This window comes from Ostrea edulis, chromosome 5 (genome assembly GCF_947568905.1).
Source record: "Ostrea edulis chromosome 5, xbOstEdul1.1, whole genome shotgun sequence".
Classification (NCBI taxonomy): Eukaryota; Metazoa; Mollusca; class Bivalvia; order Ostreida; family Ostreidae; genus Ostrea; species Ostrea edulis.
This window is the reverse complement of record NC_079168.1, coordinates 89,645,149-89,660,379: the sequence shown is the minus strand read 5'-3', so window position 1 is coordinate 89,660,379 and position 15,231 is coordinate 89,645,149. Positions and strand designations below refer to the sequence as shown.

At 34.7% G+C, this 15,231-nt stretch overlaps 1 protein-coding gene across 1 annotated transcript; it reads left to right on the top strand.

Moving 5' to 3' along the window:
* The first annotated feature begins 4,339 nt into the window (after nt 1-4,339).
* On the top strand, nt 4,340-7,859 carry LOC125649382 (L-serine dehydratase/L-threonine deaminase-like). Its single transcript, XM_048876893.2, has 8 exons — nt 4,340-4,477; nt 4,689-4,851; nt 5,026-5,178; nt 5,276-5,351; nt 5,478-5,517; nt 6,269-6,496; nt 6,594-6,718; nt 7,516-7,859. Exons 2-8 carry the CDS (start codon nt 4,693-4,695, stop codon nt 7,701-7,703), a joined length of 969 nt encoding a protein of 322 aa, XP_048732850.2. The 5' UTR covers nt 4,340-4,477; nt 4,689-4,692; the 3' UTR covers nt 7,704-7,859.
* The last annotated feature ends 7,372 nt before the right edge of the window (nt 7,860-15,231 follow it).

Below are 15,231 nucleotides of genomic sequence, written 5' to 3'. Positions count from 1 at the left end.
CGTAGAACTTGCCTTCATTCCTATTTAAACTCTTATTACGTATTTGCCATTTACATACCTGTGGGATTCCCCAGTATTAATGGCAAGCCTAAAATATTTTATGTGTCCGTATATTGTATTAAAAAAAATTGAAATCGTGAAAATTAAATTGTTTTAATTTTTCTGAGTATTAGACACAATTTATAGGGCACAGACACTCGACGTTTTAAATATCTATAATTTAAAAAATTGTCTTCCTGTAAACATAATAAGTTTACACGAATACATTTTTTTTAATTATAGATATTTAAAACGTCTAGGGCCTGTGTGTATAGGGTTACGAATGAATCAAATATTTAATATTCTATAATGCTACAATCTAAAGGCTCTTATATGCGTATGTATTATTTTCTACAACCATCTGTATATAACTCTGACCACAAAACAAAATATGGGAAGTTTAATACGCATTGATAAAGTTCAACAAAATTTCAAGTACATGCACCTGAAAACATTGATTACCATACCAATTTTCTACTGGAATACATATTGTCTTATCCATTCAAACTGTTTAACAGTTATTTACCTTGTTTGACATTTTTCTTTCAAAGCTTTTTTAAAAAAACCTAAAATTTCTCGTTAACAGCCTTGACTATCAAAACACTAGTATCACATATACTGTGTTCGTCCTGTTCGTTGCGACTCCCATTCACAAACTAAACAGTGTCTAGTTTGGAATTTTATTTCAAACTCAGCACATTGCACGTGTGTTTCAATTAAGAAAAAAACCTAGATAGAAAACGAAATATTGAAGAAAAAAAAGTCCTGTGTCCGTGAGGGATTCGTACCAGGTCGTTAAAAAAAGATGACTTCTTTTTTACCCTTTAAATTCTACGACCTTGTCCACTGAACCAAGCAGTAGATCTTTTAAAAGTAGCATTGGAAAATTAACGTGCAGGTAAAGTTGAAAATGATATCAGTAAAATCGTTTCGATTTTTTGAAATTTACCAAAAATACCCTCGTGAAACAAATTTTCAAAGCGACCGTTTTTAGTGGAAAACTCGAAGACATGTTCATGCTAAATTCGTTTTGTTTCACGGAGGCAGTTTTTCTGAAATTCGGGGATACCCCTCTATTTTAACGCTAATATCATATAAATCGCTTATTGCTTGATTTAAACTCAAATTATTTTGGCTAATTCTTGTTAATACACGTATTTTAAACTTATTTGAAAAATGTTTGAATCAAGACATAAGTTCCAATTGATATTATCATATATTTGAATATTTTTATTTTATCAATACAAATGTGTATCCTTTAGGGAAATTAACATGAGACGTTCAACACCTTCTTTCGCTGATCTTCGCCATTTTTATCCCTATACTTTGAAACTTTTCCTCATTAAAATGGCACATAAATATCTAAAAATATTTATTTACATGTAGCTTCGTACTTATTTTCAAATTACTGCACGTTTGTTGAATAGAACCTTTGCTTCGTGACTGGGGGAAGGAGGGGGAGGGTCGTAGTTTCAAGCTCTGTTTGTACCTTGGCTATGTACGACCCAAGTATAGTGACTGCTTGGCATTTCATGAAGCCTAATTTGTGCCATTTTACAATTTGCCTTTTAATAATTCGAAAAGACGACAAAACGATAATTAGCTATTTTTCGCCACGAAATAACGAGAAGACGACAACTGGTTCCGTTTATCCTCTTTTCGCATGTATTTTGTCGTCTTTTCGATAAGTCATGAGATCGTAATTGCATGCATAGATATATGTAGCAAGAACATATTTTATTGGTGTTTTACAGTTATGGTACAATAACATGTACATAAATTATGTATAAATGTAGTTTATCTTCATAATGTTGTTTATGAAGATAATCAATATCATTTAAATTCTTTGCTATATGCATATCATAGTATTTTTTCTGCACAAAGTTTACAAAAATATACTGATTTTAAAACAAGATCCCCCTCATCCTTATTTTATATCATGTACATGTACTTATTCGCTCTAATGCACTGAATGTTATCCACAAATAAAAGTTAGTAAAAAGAAAAAGTTAAGATAACGAACAGCGATAAATATCATAATCCCTATAAAGCTTTAAGGATACAAAATTCATATCTTGATCAGGTAAACGTTATAACGACCAAAATTTTTGAGAAATACTTACTTTTTAAAACGAGACTGTTGAAATCCCTGTAACAGCAACTTATTTGTCTGTAGCCTGCCTCGATTTAAAAAACGACCATACACAGAACATGGGCGGTTTTGTGTATTGAATCAGTCGAGAGACTTAAAACACCATATGCAGGTGATAATGAAATATTGCTTCATAAATATAAGAAGTTGACGATGGAGTGGCTGAGGTCATCTCGTTTATCATATAGGTGACTTTTTGTCAATAAAATATCCAAGTATGAAGCAAATGTGGAAGACTCTGTGGTGTCTTTTGTTTCGAGTTTACCGGGATATATCGAATGTAAATAAAACTGAAATTTTCAGGTATCACAATGTATCAGTGTGAAACATCAAATTGTCACTAAACTCAAGTGTGTATATTTAGAGACGAAAGTTACACACAGGCGCATGAGAAGACACAGAATTTGGGCATAAGTTTAGTCCAGTGTGAAATTACAATGTACATCCTTTAACTGATTAGTGTTACACCTGAGTTCGTCCTTTCATTATTTTAAAACTTATCATAGCATATGTTCAGATACCTATTATTGTAGAAAATATAATACCCGGTATTGTAACAAACCTTTTCTTTTAAAGTAATAGAGGGGGGTCAAACAAGGTGTAAACTTAAGTCCTATACATTTCACAACTACATGTAGCATAATTTTTTCAGCAGAAGTGATATTAAAATCATGAAAATCATTCATGTTAACTTTCATAGTTTACACTGGTTATGAAATATGAATAAATTAATACAAATGTGTTTTGATGCATTCTTATATGCAGTTTTCCATTTGAAAAGTTAAAAATTTGGTATACTCAGAAAAGCGTCAATCAAATATTGCTGTTTTACATGAATTGGGGTAATAACCATTGAAATATACGTATTTTTGTGCTATGAACGCATGTTGAAATAATATATGCTAAAGAGAGATAAAAGTCAGTAACAGTTGTATATGACCAGTTCCTATCATCTGCATGAAAGGTGAAGATAACAAACAGTGATCAATCTCATAACTCCTATAAACAATACAAAATAGAGAGTTGGGCAAACACGGACCACTGGACAGACCAGAGGTGGAATCAGGTGTCTAGGAGGAGTAAGCATCTTCTGTCGACCGGTCACACCCCCTGTAAGCCTTATATCTTGATCAGGTGAACAGAGTTATCCGTAGTCAAAATCAATGTGCCAAGAACGGCCTAACAATTGGTATGAAATAGCATAGAAGTTAGACAGCATTTGACCCAATGAACGGTTGTAATGGCAAATTCGTTGAAACCCCTGCACCATCAACTTATTTGTCAGTAGCTAGCATGCCTCGATTTAAACTGACCATACGCAGAAAAAGCTCTTGCATATCGAATAAGTTGAGAGATATAAACACCACATGCAGGTGATAATGGAATACTGCAACATAAATACGGGAAGCAGAATTTATCCACACTTCTACGTGAAAAGAAAACAGCTCTTGAAAAGAAAAAATCTCTTGCCGTGGCCTTGAAATCGACATTTAGATATATCGACGACGTTTTATCTATTAACAATAATTATTTTCATTCATATGTCGATCCGACATATCCCTGTGAACTCGACATAAAAGACACCATATATTGTCGTCCACTTCTGCTTCATACTTAGATATTTGATTGAAAGTAGATATTAACGGCAAATTAACAACTCACCTTTATGACAAACGGGATGATTTTAGCTTCTCCATTGTCAACTTCCCATATTTATGTAGCAATATTCCATTATCACCTGCATATGGTGTTTATATCTCTCCACTGATTTGATACGCAAGAGCGTTCATGGTCTGCGTTTGATCATGTTTTGGTTGTTGTTTTTTTCTAAACCGAGGCAGGCTACAGAAAAATAAGTTTATGTTGTAAGGGATTTAACCCGCTCGTTAAAAGTAAGTATTTCTCCAAATCTTTGGTCGTTATAATGGTCTAATTTACAAATACAACCTGGCATTACGTCAAACTTGCGCTGTTTGATGTGTTTCATAACAATTGTTAGACCGTTCTTTACATTAAGGCGGATTACCCCATTTACGCGATCAAGATATAAACTTTGTATTCTTTATAAGGGTTATAAGATTTATCGCTGTTAGTTATCTTTACTTTTTCCTTTTACAAACTTTTATTTGTGGCTTCCATTCATGCAGATAAATAATATCCGGTCGGAGTGCCGTATTTAAATTTTCTGGTTCCCACCTCCTTCATTTCGATATAACGTAGTGATAAAGGGGGATTGGCGGGGCGGGAACCAGACTACTATTGAAATTGAAAGTACACACGCACAGGGTAGGCGTACACCGTACTTATTACCTTTCTAATGTTTTTTTTTTATATTATTCTAATTACTGATGTTATTTGTTTAAAAGATATGCAATGATATGGGATTTTTTTGTTTTGTTTTCTCACACGTGGCATGTTGTTTAATCGATGTTTATAGACAAAATGATTGCTTGCATGTTGTACTTCACAATAAATGTTTTTCTTCATGAAATACCAGTTTGATGGATGTCACTACAGTGAAGCATCTTCACATCGTGACTCCCACCATTCACAGCACACCACTGTCAAAACTCGCTGGGTTCCAGGTTTTTCTAAAACTAGAAAACCTTCAGGTGCCAGGCAGCTTCAAGATCCGGGGAATCGGTAACCTCTGTCAAAAGGTCATTGGAATTTGTGCTTACACCATTGTGACAATAATATAAGTATTTATTCATTTAAAGTACCAAAGTTTATGTCACAAGGTTGTTTTCTTAAATGACCCAATTGTTTATGGAGCCTTTTCATGCAGTACTCGCTTTCTTGAGAATATATTGTGTTGTTTTTTTCAATGACAGGCTGCAGAGAAGGGTTGTAAGAAAATTGTATGTGCTTCAGGGGGAAATGGGGGCCTAGCAGCAGCATATGCTGCCAGGTGTCTACACATTCCATCTACCATTGTTCTGCCTACAACCACACCAGAATTTGTGGCTGAAAAACTCAGGGATCAGGTCAGGACTTCACTTTTTTCTTTAAATTTACCATGAAATGAATATATTTCGAACATTGACATAACAGCCCGACTTATCTCTCTCCCTTGTCACTTAGGAGGCTACAGTTGTGGTACACGGCAGTGTTTGGGATGAGGCAAACCAGCATGCTCTGAAACTTACTAACGACCCGGGTACTGTTATACAATATAATTCAAATGTGAATTGCAGAAAGCTTATATTTTCAGAAACCATCATGCTATGTCATGATTTATTAATACCAAACCATATCATAACAATCCATGTATATTTTGCTTTAGATTGTGTGTATGTTCATCCATTCGATCATCCAGATGTCTGGTAAGATTATATAATTGTAAATTGTGATATTTAACCATGTTTTACTATTATTTAACTGTCAACTTTAGTGTATCTCTTTATTATTCTATGCATCAATAGGTCTTAGCATATACATGTAGTCCATCTCTTTATTAATCCATGCAAAAATCAGACTACCTATAGCCCATTTGTTTATTAACCATGTTATAGTCAGTCTTAGTCTATACTCTATATCCCATCTCTCTATCATCCCATGTAACTGTCAGTCTTAGCCTATAGCCTATCTCTCTATCATCCCATGTAACTGTCAGTCTTAACCTATAGCCTATCTCTCTATCATCCCATGTAACTGTCAGTCTTAACCTATAGCCTATCTCTCTATCATCCCATGTAACTGTCAGTCTTAACCTATAGCCTATCTCTCTATCATCCCATGTAACTGTCAGTCTTAACCTATAGCCTATCTCTCTATCATCCCATGTAACTGTCAGTCTTAGCCTATAGCCTATCTCTCTATCATCCCATGTAACTGCCAGTCTTAGCCCATCTCTTTACTATCCACTGTAAACAGTAAAATTTAGCCTATAACCTATCACTGTATCATCCCATGCAATAGGCAGTCATAAAATAGAGCCCATTTCTTTAGTATTCCATATAGCAATCAATCTGTCTGTATTATGCCTTTTGTCAGCTTGTCTTTGTACATTCTAAGGTACGTTAGCTTTATCCGTATTTTACTGTGTAACAAAACTGAACCCTGTATAACCTGTAGGGAAGGACACGAGACGATGATTGTGGAGGCCCAAGAGCAGCTGCCTTCCCCCCCAGATGTGGTTGTGGCCTCAGTCGGAGGGGGAGGACTACTGTGTGGAGTTATACAGGGCATGCAGAAAGTGGGATGGGGTCATATTCCAGTCGTTGCCATGGAAACTGTAGGGGCAGACTGCCTCAATGTGTCATTGAGAGAGGACAAAATTACCACTATACCAGCCATTACAAGGTTTAAAAACATTCCATTTAACAGAAATAATCAATTGTTATTGATTTAGCACAATTGCATACATTACAAAGTAGTGTTTATACTTTTTTATTTATAGTATAGCCAAATGTCTGGGTGCCCTCACGCCATGCACACAGGTGTTCAGTTTGTGCAAGAAGTATAAAGTAATATCTCAGCTGTGTACGGATAAACAAGCTGTGGAGGCTTGTCTGAAGTATGCCGGTAAGAAATCGCTAAAAAAGCGTTGTAAATATCATAAACCACAGGCTCTCGACACTTTAATTATCTACATGCAGTATAATAAAAAAAAATTGTCTTCCTGTTAACCAACGATTTTTTTATACGCCCGTCTTAAGTATTATGGTATGGCGTTCATGTCCGTCCGTCTGTCCGTCCGTCTGTTAGCTTTTTCGTGTCCGACCCGTAACTTAAATACTTCAAGGCCTAGAATCATCAAACTTTGTCTGTAGATACATCTTGGGTAGAAGGTGTGTCGCACATTAAAACCAGGTCACTGTGACTTTTCATTAAGAAGATATGGCCATATATGGCAAAAACTTGTCCGGCTCATAACTTGAAAACTATTAGACCTAGAATCACCAAAATTGGTCAACTAATGCATCTTAGGTAGAAGGTGTGTTGCATCCACCTTTAAGGTCACTGTGACATTTAATTAAGTTGATATAAAAAAAATGTTTTGATGGGTACAATCTATACTGTTAACAATATGTGACGGGCGTATCATGTGCCGTGGCGGTGCACTTTATTGTATTATTGAAAAACATATCGATCTTGTATTGGTAGAAAGGTAATCTCAGCGAGATTCGTCGAGGCTGGATATTTGGATTGACACTTCTTCCTCGGTCCAAGTATCTAGCCTCGACGAATCTTGCTGATATTAGTAGTAAGGTACTGTAAATGTTAGTTTCGTGTGAACAGGTGCATGTTCACCTAAATCTGTTGCATTTGTAATGATATACGAGACAATTCAATATACTGTTTCATTGTAAATCTTGCAGATGATCACCGACAGTTGGTGGAACCTGCATGTGGAGCCAGCTTAGCGGCTGTATATAGCGGTATACTAAATGACCTACAAACTCAGGGAAAATTGGGTCAAGTTAGATCCGCCCTCATTGTTGTATGTGGTGGTAGTGGAGTGACACTAGATGCTCTCTATAAATGGAAAAATGAATATGAACTTTGATACAAATACATGTATATTGAAATATGGGACACATTGATATTGGTGATATTGAAGCTTTGTATTTCATTTTGTGAAATCAGCTGTATGTGGTGGTTGATTATTACTACTGTTAGTGAGGGGAAAATAAAGATCTACAAGAGTGGATGGCTATCAATAGTAAATGGTTCATTGATTATCAGAGCTAGTGGGCATGCTCTGAAATATTTTGTAGAGGTTGTCTCATAGATTGGTTGTATATTGTTCAACGTCCCCCTCGAGAATATTTCACTCATATGGAGACGTCACCATTGCCGGTAGAGGGCTGCACAATTTAGGCCTATGTTCGGCGCTTGCGGCTATTGAGCAGAGAAGGATTTTTATCGTGCCACATCTGCTGTGATACGGGACCTTGGTTTTTGTGGTCTCATTCGAAAGACCGCCCCATTTAGTCGCCTCTAACGACAAGCAAGGGGTTACTGATGACCTATTCGAACCCGGATCCCCACGATACTGTCTCATAGTCATCACCAGATCATATCTTCGGATGTATAGTACAATTCTCGTTATCTAAATGTAGACCAAAAGACTCTTCATGGATAGTTGAAGGACTTGGCTATCTTAAAGATAAGAAACTTTTTAGGGTGGAACTTTGATTAAGATGTAACGACACCCTTTAAGACTAAAATTTCTTTTATCTTTTGCCCATATAAACTATCAATGTGTCAAATGCTGTTTGACGTGTTTCATACCGATTGTTGGGCCATTCTTGGCACACTGATTTTGACTACAAATTACTCCCGTTTACCTGATCAAGACGTTGGGCTCACGGCGGGTGTGACCGGTCGATAGGGGATGCTTACTCCACCTAGGCATCTGATCCCACCTCTGGTATGTCGAGGGATCCGTGTTTGTCCAGCTCTTTATTTTTATTCCTTTTGAGAATTCTGAGATCGTTATCTTCGCCTTTCACCTTACAGAAATGTGATTTCTTTCGTCTGAGGAACGAATTAGACAGAAATCAATTTCTACTTGGTAATTATAATGAATGGATATTTCAAGTTTTCAATTCGAATACCTGTATAGTTATGTTCAGTTATGCGGTTCAATAGAACTGGTTTTAATCGAGTAACGATGTAAAATCAGTTTAGGACGACACGAAGAGCAGAGAATACGTTTAAATTTTATAATAATACTGATTTGTATTTACATTTATGTAATTATAGTACGGTGTATTGTTACAACATTAAATGCTGCTGCGTGTCGTTGTTAGTCCATTTAGTGTGTTATGTTGTTTTTATTACTGATCTTGTATCAGAAATGAATGGGTTTTAAAGGAGAAGGTACTTTTGATAGAATGTCGCGATTCTGGTTGCCTCAACCTGTGAACACCAGTTTAATTTAAATGGCTCCTGGTTTTGCTTAGATTTACGTTTATTAATAGTTGCACCGAGCGAAGCAAAACTCTATAGCATGACGTATGTGAGAGAAAAATCGGCAAAAGAAAATAGATAATCTCTATACGTTCATTGAAAATTGGGCGAGCCGTATGGGCACCGCCTTTTTGTTCAACTATCGTTATCCTCGACTGTCTCTGTTTTAATTCTTTAATTTGTCCGAAGCCACACAAGGAGTTCCGAGTAATCGATTAATTAGTTGCTCCAACTTTAAAGTTGATTGCCAAAAAAGACAAGACTCTGACTTACAATTTGTAATTTAAACGCGCAATTTGTTCAAAATGAATTTTATAATTATTGTAACAACTTGTGGTCTCGGCATACCAGTCGTACATGTACCAGCTGTACATTAAAACAGAGGATGTTGCATACCAGGGTTTTTGTTTAAGGTCTTGATTACAAGGGCCTGGGCCTTTCCAATTGGGAAAAATAGAGACATTTGCTTGAAATTGGGAAAAATATTTCACACAAAGAAATAAGGATACAACCAATCCAGGGTGTTTTAAGGTATAATTGGGCTCCTTCTGACTTTCAATTTGGTCAAATCTTAACCCATTCAAATAAGCAAAGGCCAAAAAATTAGGTTTACTTAACAATTTTAAAGCAAAGATTGTAATCTGTGGGCCTGTGAAGAAGATTTATTAACGATTAGGCTACCCTGCTTGATTTGTTTTCATTATTTGGGAATTTCAAAGCAAAATTTAAGGAAAATACCTACTGTTTAGCATTGGGAATGGGGCCTTATTTCAGTCCCTTATAGAACCTTAAAATTCCCTGCATACATTCAACTTATTATCGACAAAGCATGTCAGTCCACAGTCTACATCTGGTGAACAATACCACTCTGGTAGAAACATTTCAGACATGGGTCATCAATCCGAAGAGAGAAGTGACGATCTGCAGAAACATACCGTCTTATGAACTCTGAATTGAACGAATTAAAGCAGAAAACTTATCAAATTGGAATAATACTGGGCAAAGCTAGAGGAATGCCTGTGTTAGAACCTGCTACCTTGTACAAGTTCATACCCCGAAAGTTATTTCTGTCAAGCGAAGAGACCTTCAAACTTACACCAGAGCCCCAGGAATCTCCCAAAGCAAAACTAGAGGAGCCTAATCGTATAAAAAGCAGAACTTTCGCAGTACAGGTTTCTATATACCACGGGACTTTCTCCAGCTGAGGAACTCTGCATTTTGTTACACTGTAGTGTATTGCCTCAAATTTTAAAATTGTATGAAAAGACCATGTCCAACCAGCTTTTGGTTTATTTCGAAAAAAAAAAAATAATTACCTTTCCCTTAGAAAGGGATATTGCTGGTAAATCTTCTGAAACCACTAGATGAAAATAAGTATGTTGCAGTTGCAGCAAGTTTAATTAATCTTTCTACATGAGGAAAAAAATTCTTGCTGTGGCCTTCAACTCGACATTTAGATATATCGACTACGTTTTATTTATTAAAAATAATCATTTTCATTCATACGTCAATTCGATAAATCCCAGTGAACTCGAATTAAAAGACACCACAGAGTCTTCCACATCTGCTTCGTACTTGGATATGTTATTGAAAGTAGACCTTAACGACAAACTAACAACTCAACTTTGTGACAAACGGGATGACTTCAGTTTCTCTATCGTCAACTTGTCATATTTATGTAGTAATATTCCATTATCTCCAACATATGTTGTTTATGTATCTCAACTGATTTAATGCGCAAAGGTTGTTCTGTTTATGATAAGTTTTTATACGCCCGTCTTTAGACGGGACGTATTATGATACAGCGATATATGCACGTCTGTTCGGGGTTTTCTTTTCTCTGTAATATATCAAGCTGAAAGTTGCATTCAACATTATGTTGCAATTTTTATCCATTTCGACTTCTCTTGAAGAAGATATGCCCCTTTATTTGAAAATAATTGTTTTAAAGAGGGTAGATAATATGTCCGGCGAACTCCTCTACACAATTTTCAAGGAGGACCATCTTGTTTTACAGAGTGTTTGTATGGATATTGAAGATGTGCATGTGGCAAGGATTTTAATTTTCTTCAAGTTTTTTAAAATAAAAAATTACAGGTTGTTGAATGTCCATTTTGAGGAAATATTACAAAGAGAGTACATGATTTGTTCGGTGACGTCCTCCCACAGTTCTCAAATGAGGATCTTCTTATTTTACAGAGTGTTTGTATAGGTATGGAAGATGTGCATGTGGCAAGGATTTTGATTTTTTTTTTCAATTTATAAAAAATACAGGTTGTTGAACTTAGTCAATTTTTAGGAAATATTATATTAAATAAAAACATAATTTGTCCTTATAACTGAAACTGTTTTTATTTGATTTAACGCCTAATTTTACACAGAGTATTCAATGGCGTTGTACATGTATACTATAAAAAGCTTTAAAAGAATAAACAATACATCATATACATGCAAACACACTCTACATCTACTAAACTAAAAACATGTACATTAAAACTGTCTAAACAAATGTGTCTTCAGTTTGGTTTTGAAAGTATGCAAAGATTTGGACTGTCTTATATCAGCCGGTAAACTGTTCCACAGTCTCGGACCAATGGTTAGAAGATTGAGCGGAGCGCAACTTTTTATTTGGTACCTGTTTCGTTAAAAGTTCTGTTAAATACAATGGCGCTTCGCCCACATGACAATTATACATGAAGGTCAGTGATTTAAATGATATCCTAGAATCGAGAGGTAACCAATGTAGGTCAATGAGAGCATCCCTAGAGCTGTCAAATTTCTTACGATTTAATACCAGTTTCGCACCCATGTTTTGGATTCTTTGCATTTTACATATTTCAGTCTGTGCTATGCCGTATAAAATCACATTACAATAGACCAAATGAGAAATTACTAAAGATAAAACCAAATTTTCTGTCACATATCACATATCTGTTCTTATAACTCCTCTCACAATTTAGAAGCTAGGGTATTTGTAAATAACTTGAAGATGTGCATATTATGCAAGTATTTTGATTCTAAACATTTTTTAAATTTTCTTTGACATTTTGAATACACGTATTTACAGATTGTTGAACTTGGTTGAATTTAGGGGAAATATTTTAACACAGGACTCTTGGTTTGTCTATCTACCTCTTGTCACAGTTTTAAGCTAAGACCCTTTATTCATACAATGCAAAGTAAGTGTGTCACAGCCTGGTGATGGTTGATACTACATGTACCTGAAGCAAAGTTCTACAAATTAAGAAAAACAACCTATGTAAGCATTTCCACAGTCTCCTTTAAAATCAATATTTCACAAATTCTATGGTCGTTGTAACGATCTAGTTTGTCAATACAACCTGACATGTTTCATTCTTTACACACTGATTTTTATGGAGCGCCAAATTAACATAAACTCAAATAATTGAAGATATCTTCAATTATTTCAAGATATCATTAATTCATTTGATGCGCGCAACAATTGAATTAAAGATATCTTCAAATAATTAATGATATCTTCAATTCTGAATTATTGCGCGCATTAATTGAATTGATGAGAGCATTAATTCTTCAGCTGAATTGATGCTCGCTTTAATTGAATTAATGAACTCTTCAAATGAATTAATGATATCAACAATGGAATTGATGCGCGCTACAATTCAATTGAAGAGAGCAATAATTGATATAATGCGCGCATTAAATCAATTGATGAGAGCAATAATTGAATTGATGCGCGCATTAATTCATTTGATGAGAGCAATAATTGATTTAATGCGCGCAGTAATTCAATTATTGTTCTCTTCAATTGAATTAATGGTATCTTTAATTCATTTGAAGAGAGCAATAATTCTTTTAGAGAGAGCAACTATATAATTAAAGATATCTTCAATTCAACATATCCACAATTGAATTAATGATCTCTTTAATTGAATTGTTGCTCTCCTTAAAAGAATTGATGCGCGCATTAATTCCTTATACAAAAGCATTGTAAATGATTTAAAGATATATTCAATTGAATTAAAGAGATCATCAAATTATTTAAACCGAGCTCTAAATTAATTATTGCGAGCAATATTTCTACTAAATTGATGCTCTCATCAAATGAATTGAAGAGAGCAATAATTAAATTAATGCTCGCATCAAATCTATTATTGCTCTCATTAATTGAATTAATGCGCGCATCAATTGAATTGAAGAGAGCAATAATTGAATTAATGCACGCATTAAATCAATTATTACTCTCATTAATTCAATTGATGCGCGCATTAATTCAATTGATGAGAGCAGTAATTGAATTGAAGCGCGCATTAATTCATTTGATGAGAGCAATAATTGATTTAATGCGCGCATTAATTCGATTAAAGAGAGCAATAATTGAATTGATGATATCTTCAAATAATTGAAGATATCTTCAATTATTTACGGATTACTACGTTTATCTGATCAAGATATAGGGCTCATGGCGGGCATGATCGGTCGACAGGGGATGCTTCCTTCTCCTAGGCACCTGAGCCCACCTCTAGTGTGTCCAGGGGTCCGTGTTAATTGCCCAACTTTAATTTTTTACATTCCTTCTAGGAGTTATGAGATTGATCACTGTTCGTTAACTTCACCCTTTCATCTTAGACATGTGATTGTCTACTAATGATATATTACTGTGTAAAGTTGCAGTATACGGTTTATCAGAAAATGCAGTTCAGCTGATGAAAGATTACCTCACAAACAGATAAAAAGTGTGCCAAGGTACAAAGTGTATTAAGTACTTGGGCCAATATCAAAAAGGGTGTACCCCAAGGCTCCATTTTAGCACCATCACTTTTTAATATATTTTTGAATGACATTTTTCATTTTATAAAAAAAAATATCAGTCATACAACTATGCTGATGACAATAATTTATCTCATTCTCATAAAAACGTTGAAATTCTCATTAAAATTCTGAAGCAAGTTTCATTCTTATAAATTGTTTCACGGAAAGCTGAATGCAGGCAAACCCAAGTAAGTTTCAAACAATATCTGTGGGAAAGGAAACATTCGATAAGAAACCAGTTTACAAATTTGGAGAGGCTGGGATGATATGTGAAGAAACTGTTAAACTATTAGATATTGATTTCAAGTTTAATTTCGACAAGCATTCTGCAGGAAAGCCTCGCAATAAATGTTTTGTAAAGGTTATCGGGATTTTTGTCTAAAGTAAACAAAGTTACTATTGTCCCATGGCGATACTGAAAATCCAAGAGCGAACACTAAGATTTATTTATGAGAGAATTATTGGATCTATCCATTGCTAACATACCATATTTGCGTATATGCAGGATGCAAAGTATGACCATATAGAAACTTTCAAAATTGTACATGGATTATAGCCGGACATTTTAGGAGATATGGTTGAATTTCAGAAAAGTAGATAAGATTTTAGATATTCATATAATTTTGAAATTCTTGAAGTCCGTACATGGACATTACACATGTATGACAAGAGATGAACAACACTTTAGAATGAACTTCCAGAAACATCAGAAAGGAAGCAAATTTTAATCAATTCAAAAAATCTTGTACAGCTTTGGAGTGGAAAAGCATGTTCAGTATTCTTTGTGGTCATCACATTTCAGTCAAACCAAAATATACTTATTGAATTTGATGTTTTGTTTTTGTACATGTTTCATTATGGTTTTATATCAGTTTTCTTTTGATTTAAATTATTTATATGCACCAACTAATGCATCTGGTGTCTACTTTAATAGTCGAAATGTACTTTATATAGTCTATAAACAGTGATATTATGTTTCTCCCAACGAAATGTAATTTTGATAGATCTTTGATGTCCGTTTTCATACATTGACACAAGAAACGGTTGTGTATATGGTTAATGCACGGTCCCATCTTGACTTTAAAAATATAGTTTAGACGAAATTAATACTGAATAAATAGACTACATATTCGTATATAATATGTCAGCAAATCACCACCATGCAGTTGAAAAGAAAACTTTATTTTTGTATCTATTTATTTATTTATTATGAAAGTACATTGTATACAACACACTTACCGCTCAAAGAATTCATTGCCCTCCTTGAAAAAAAAAATCAGCAAGAAATTTTGTCATTTTCAGTCCTGTTGAATATTGAAATTGGGTTA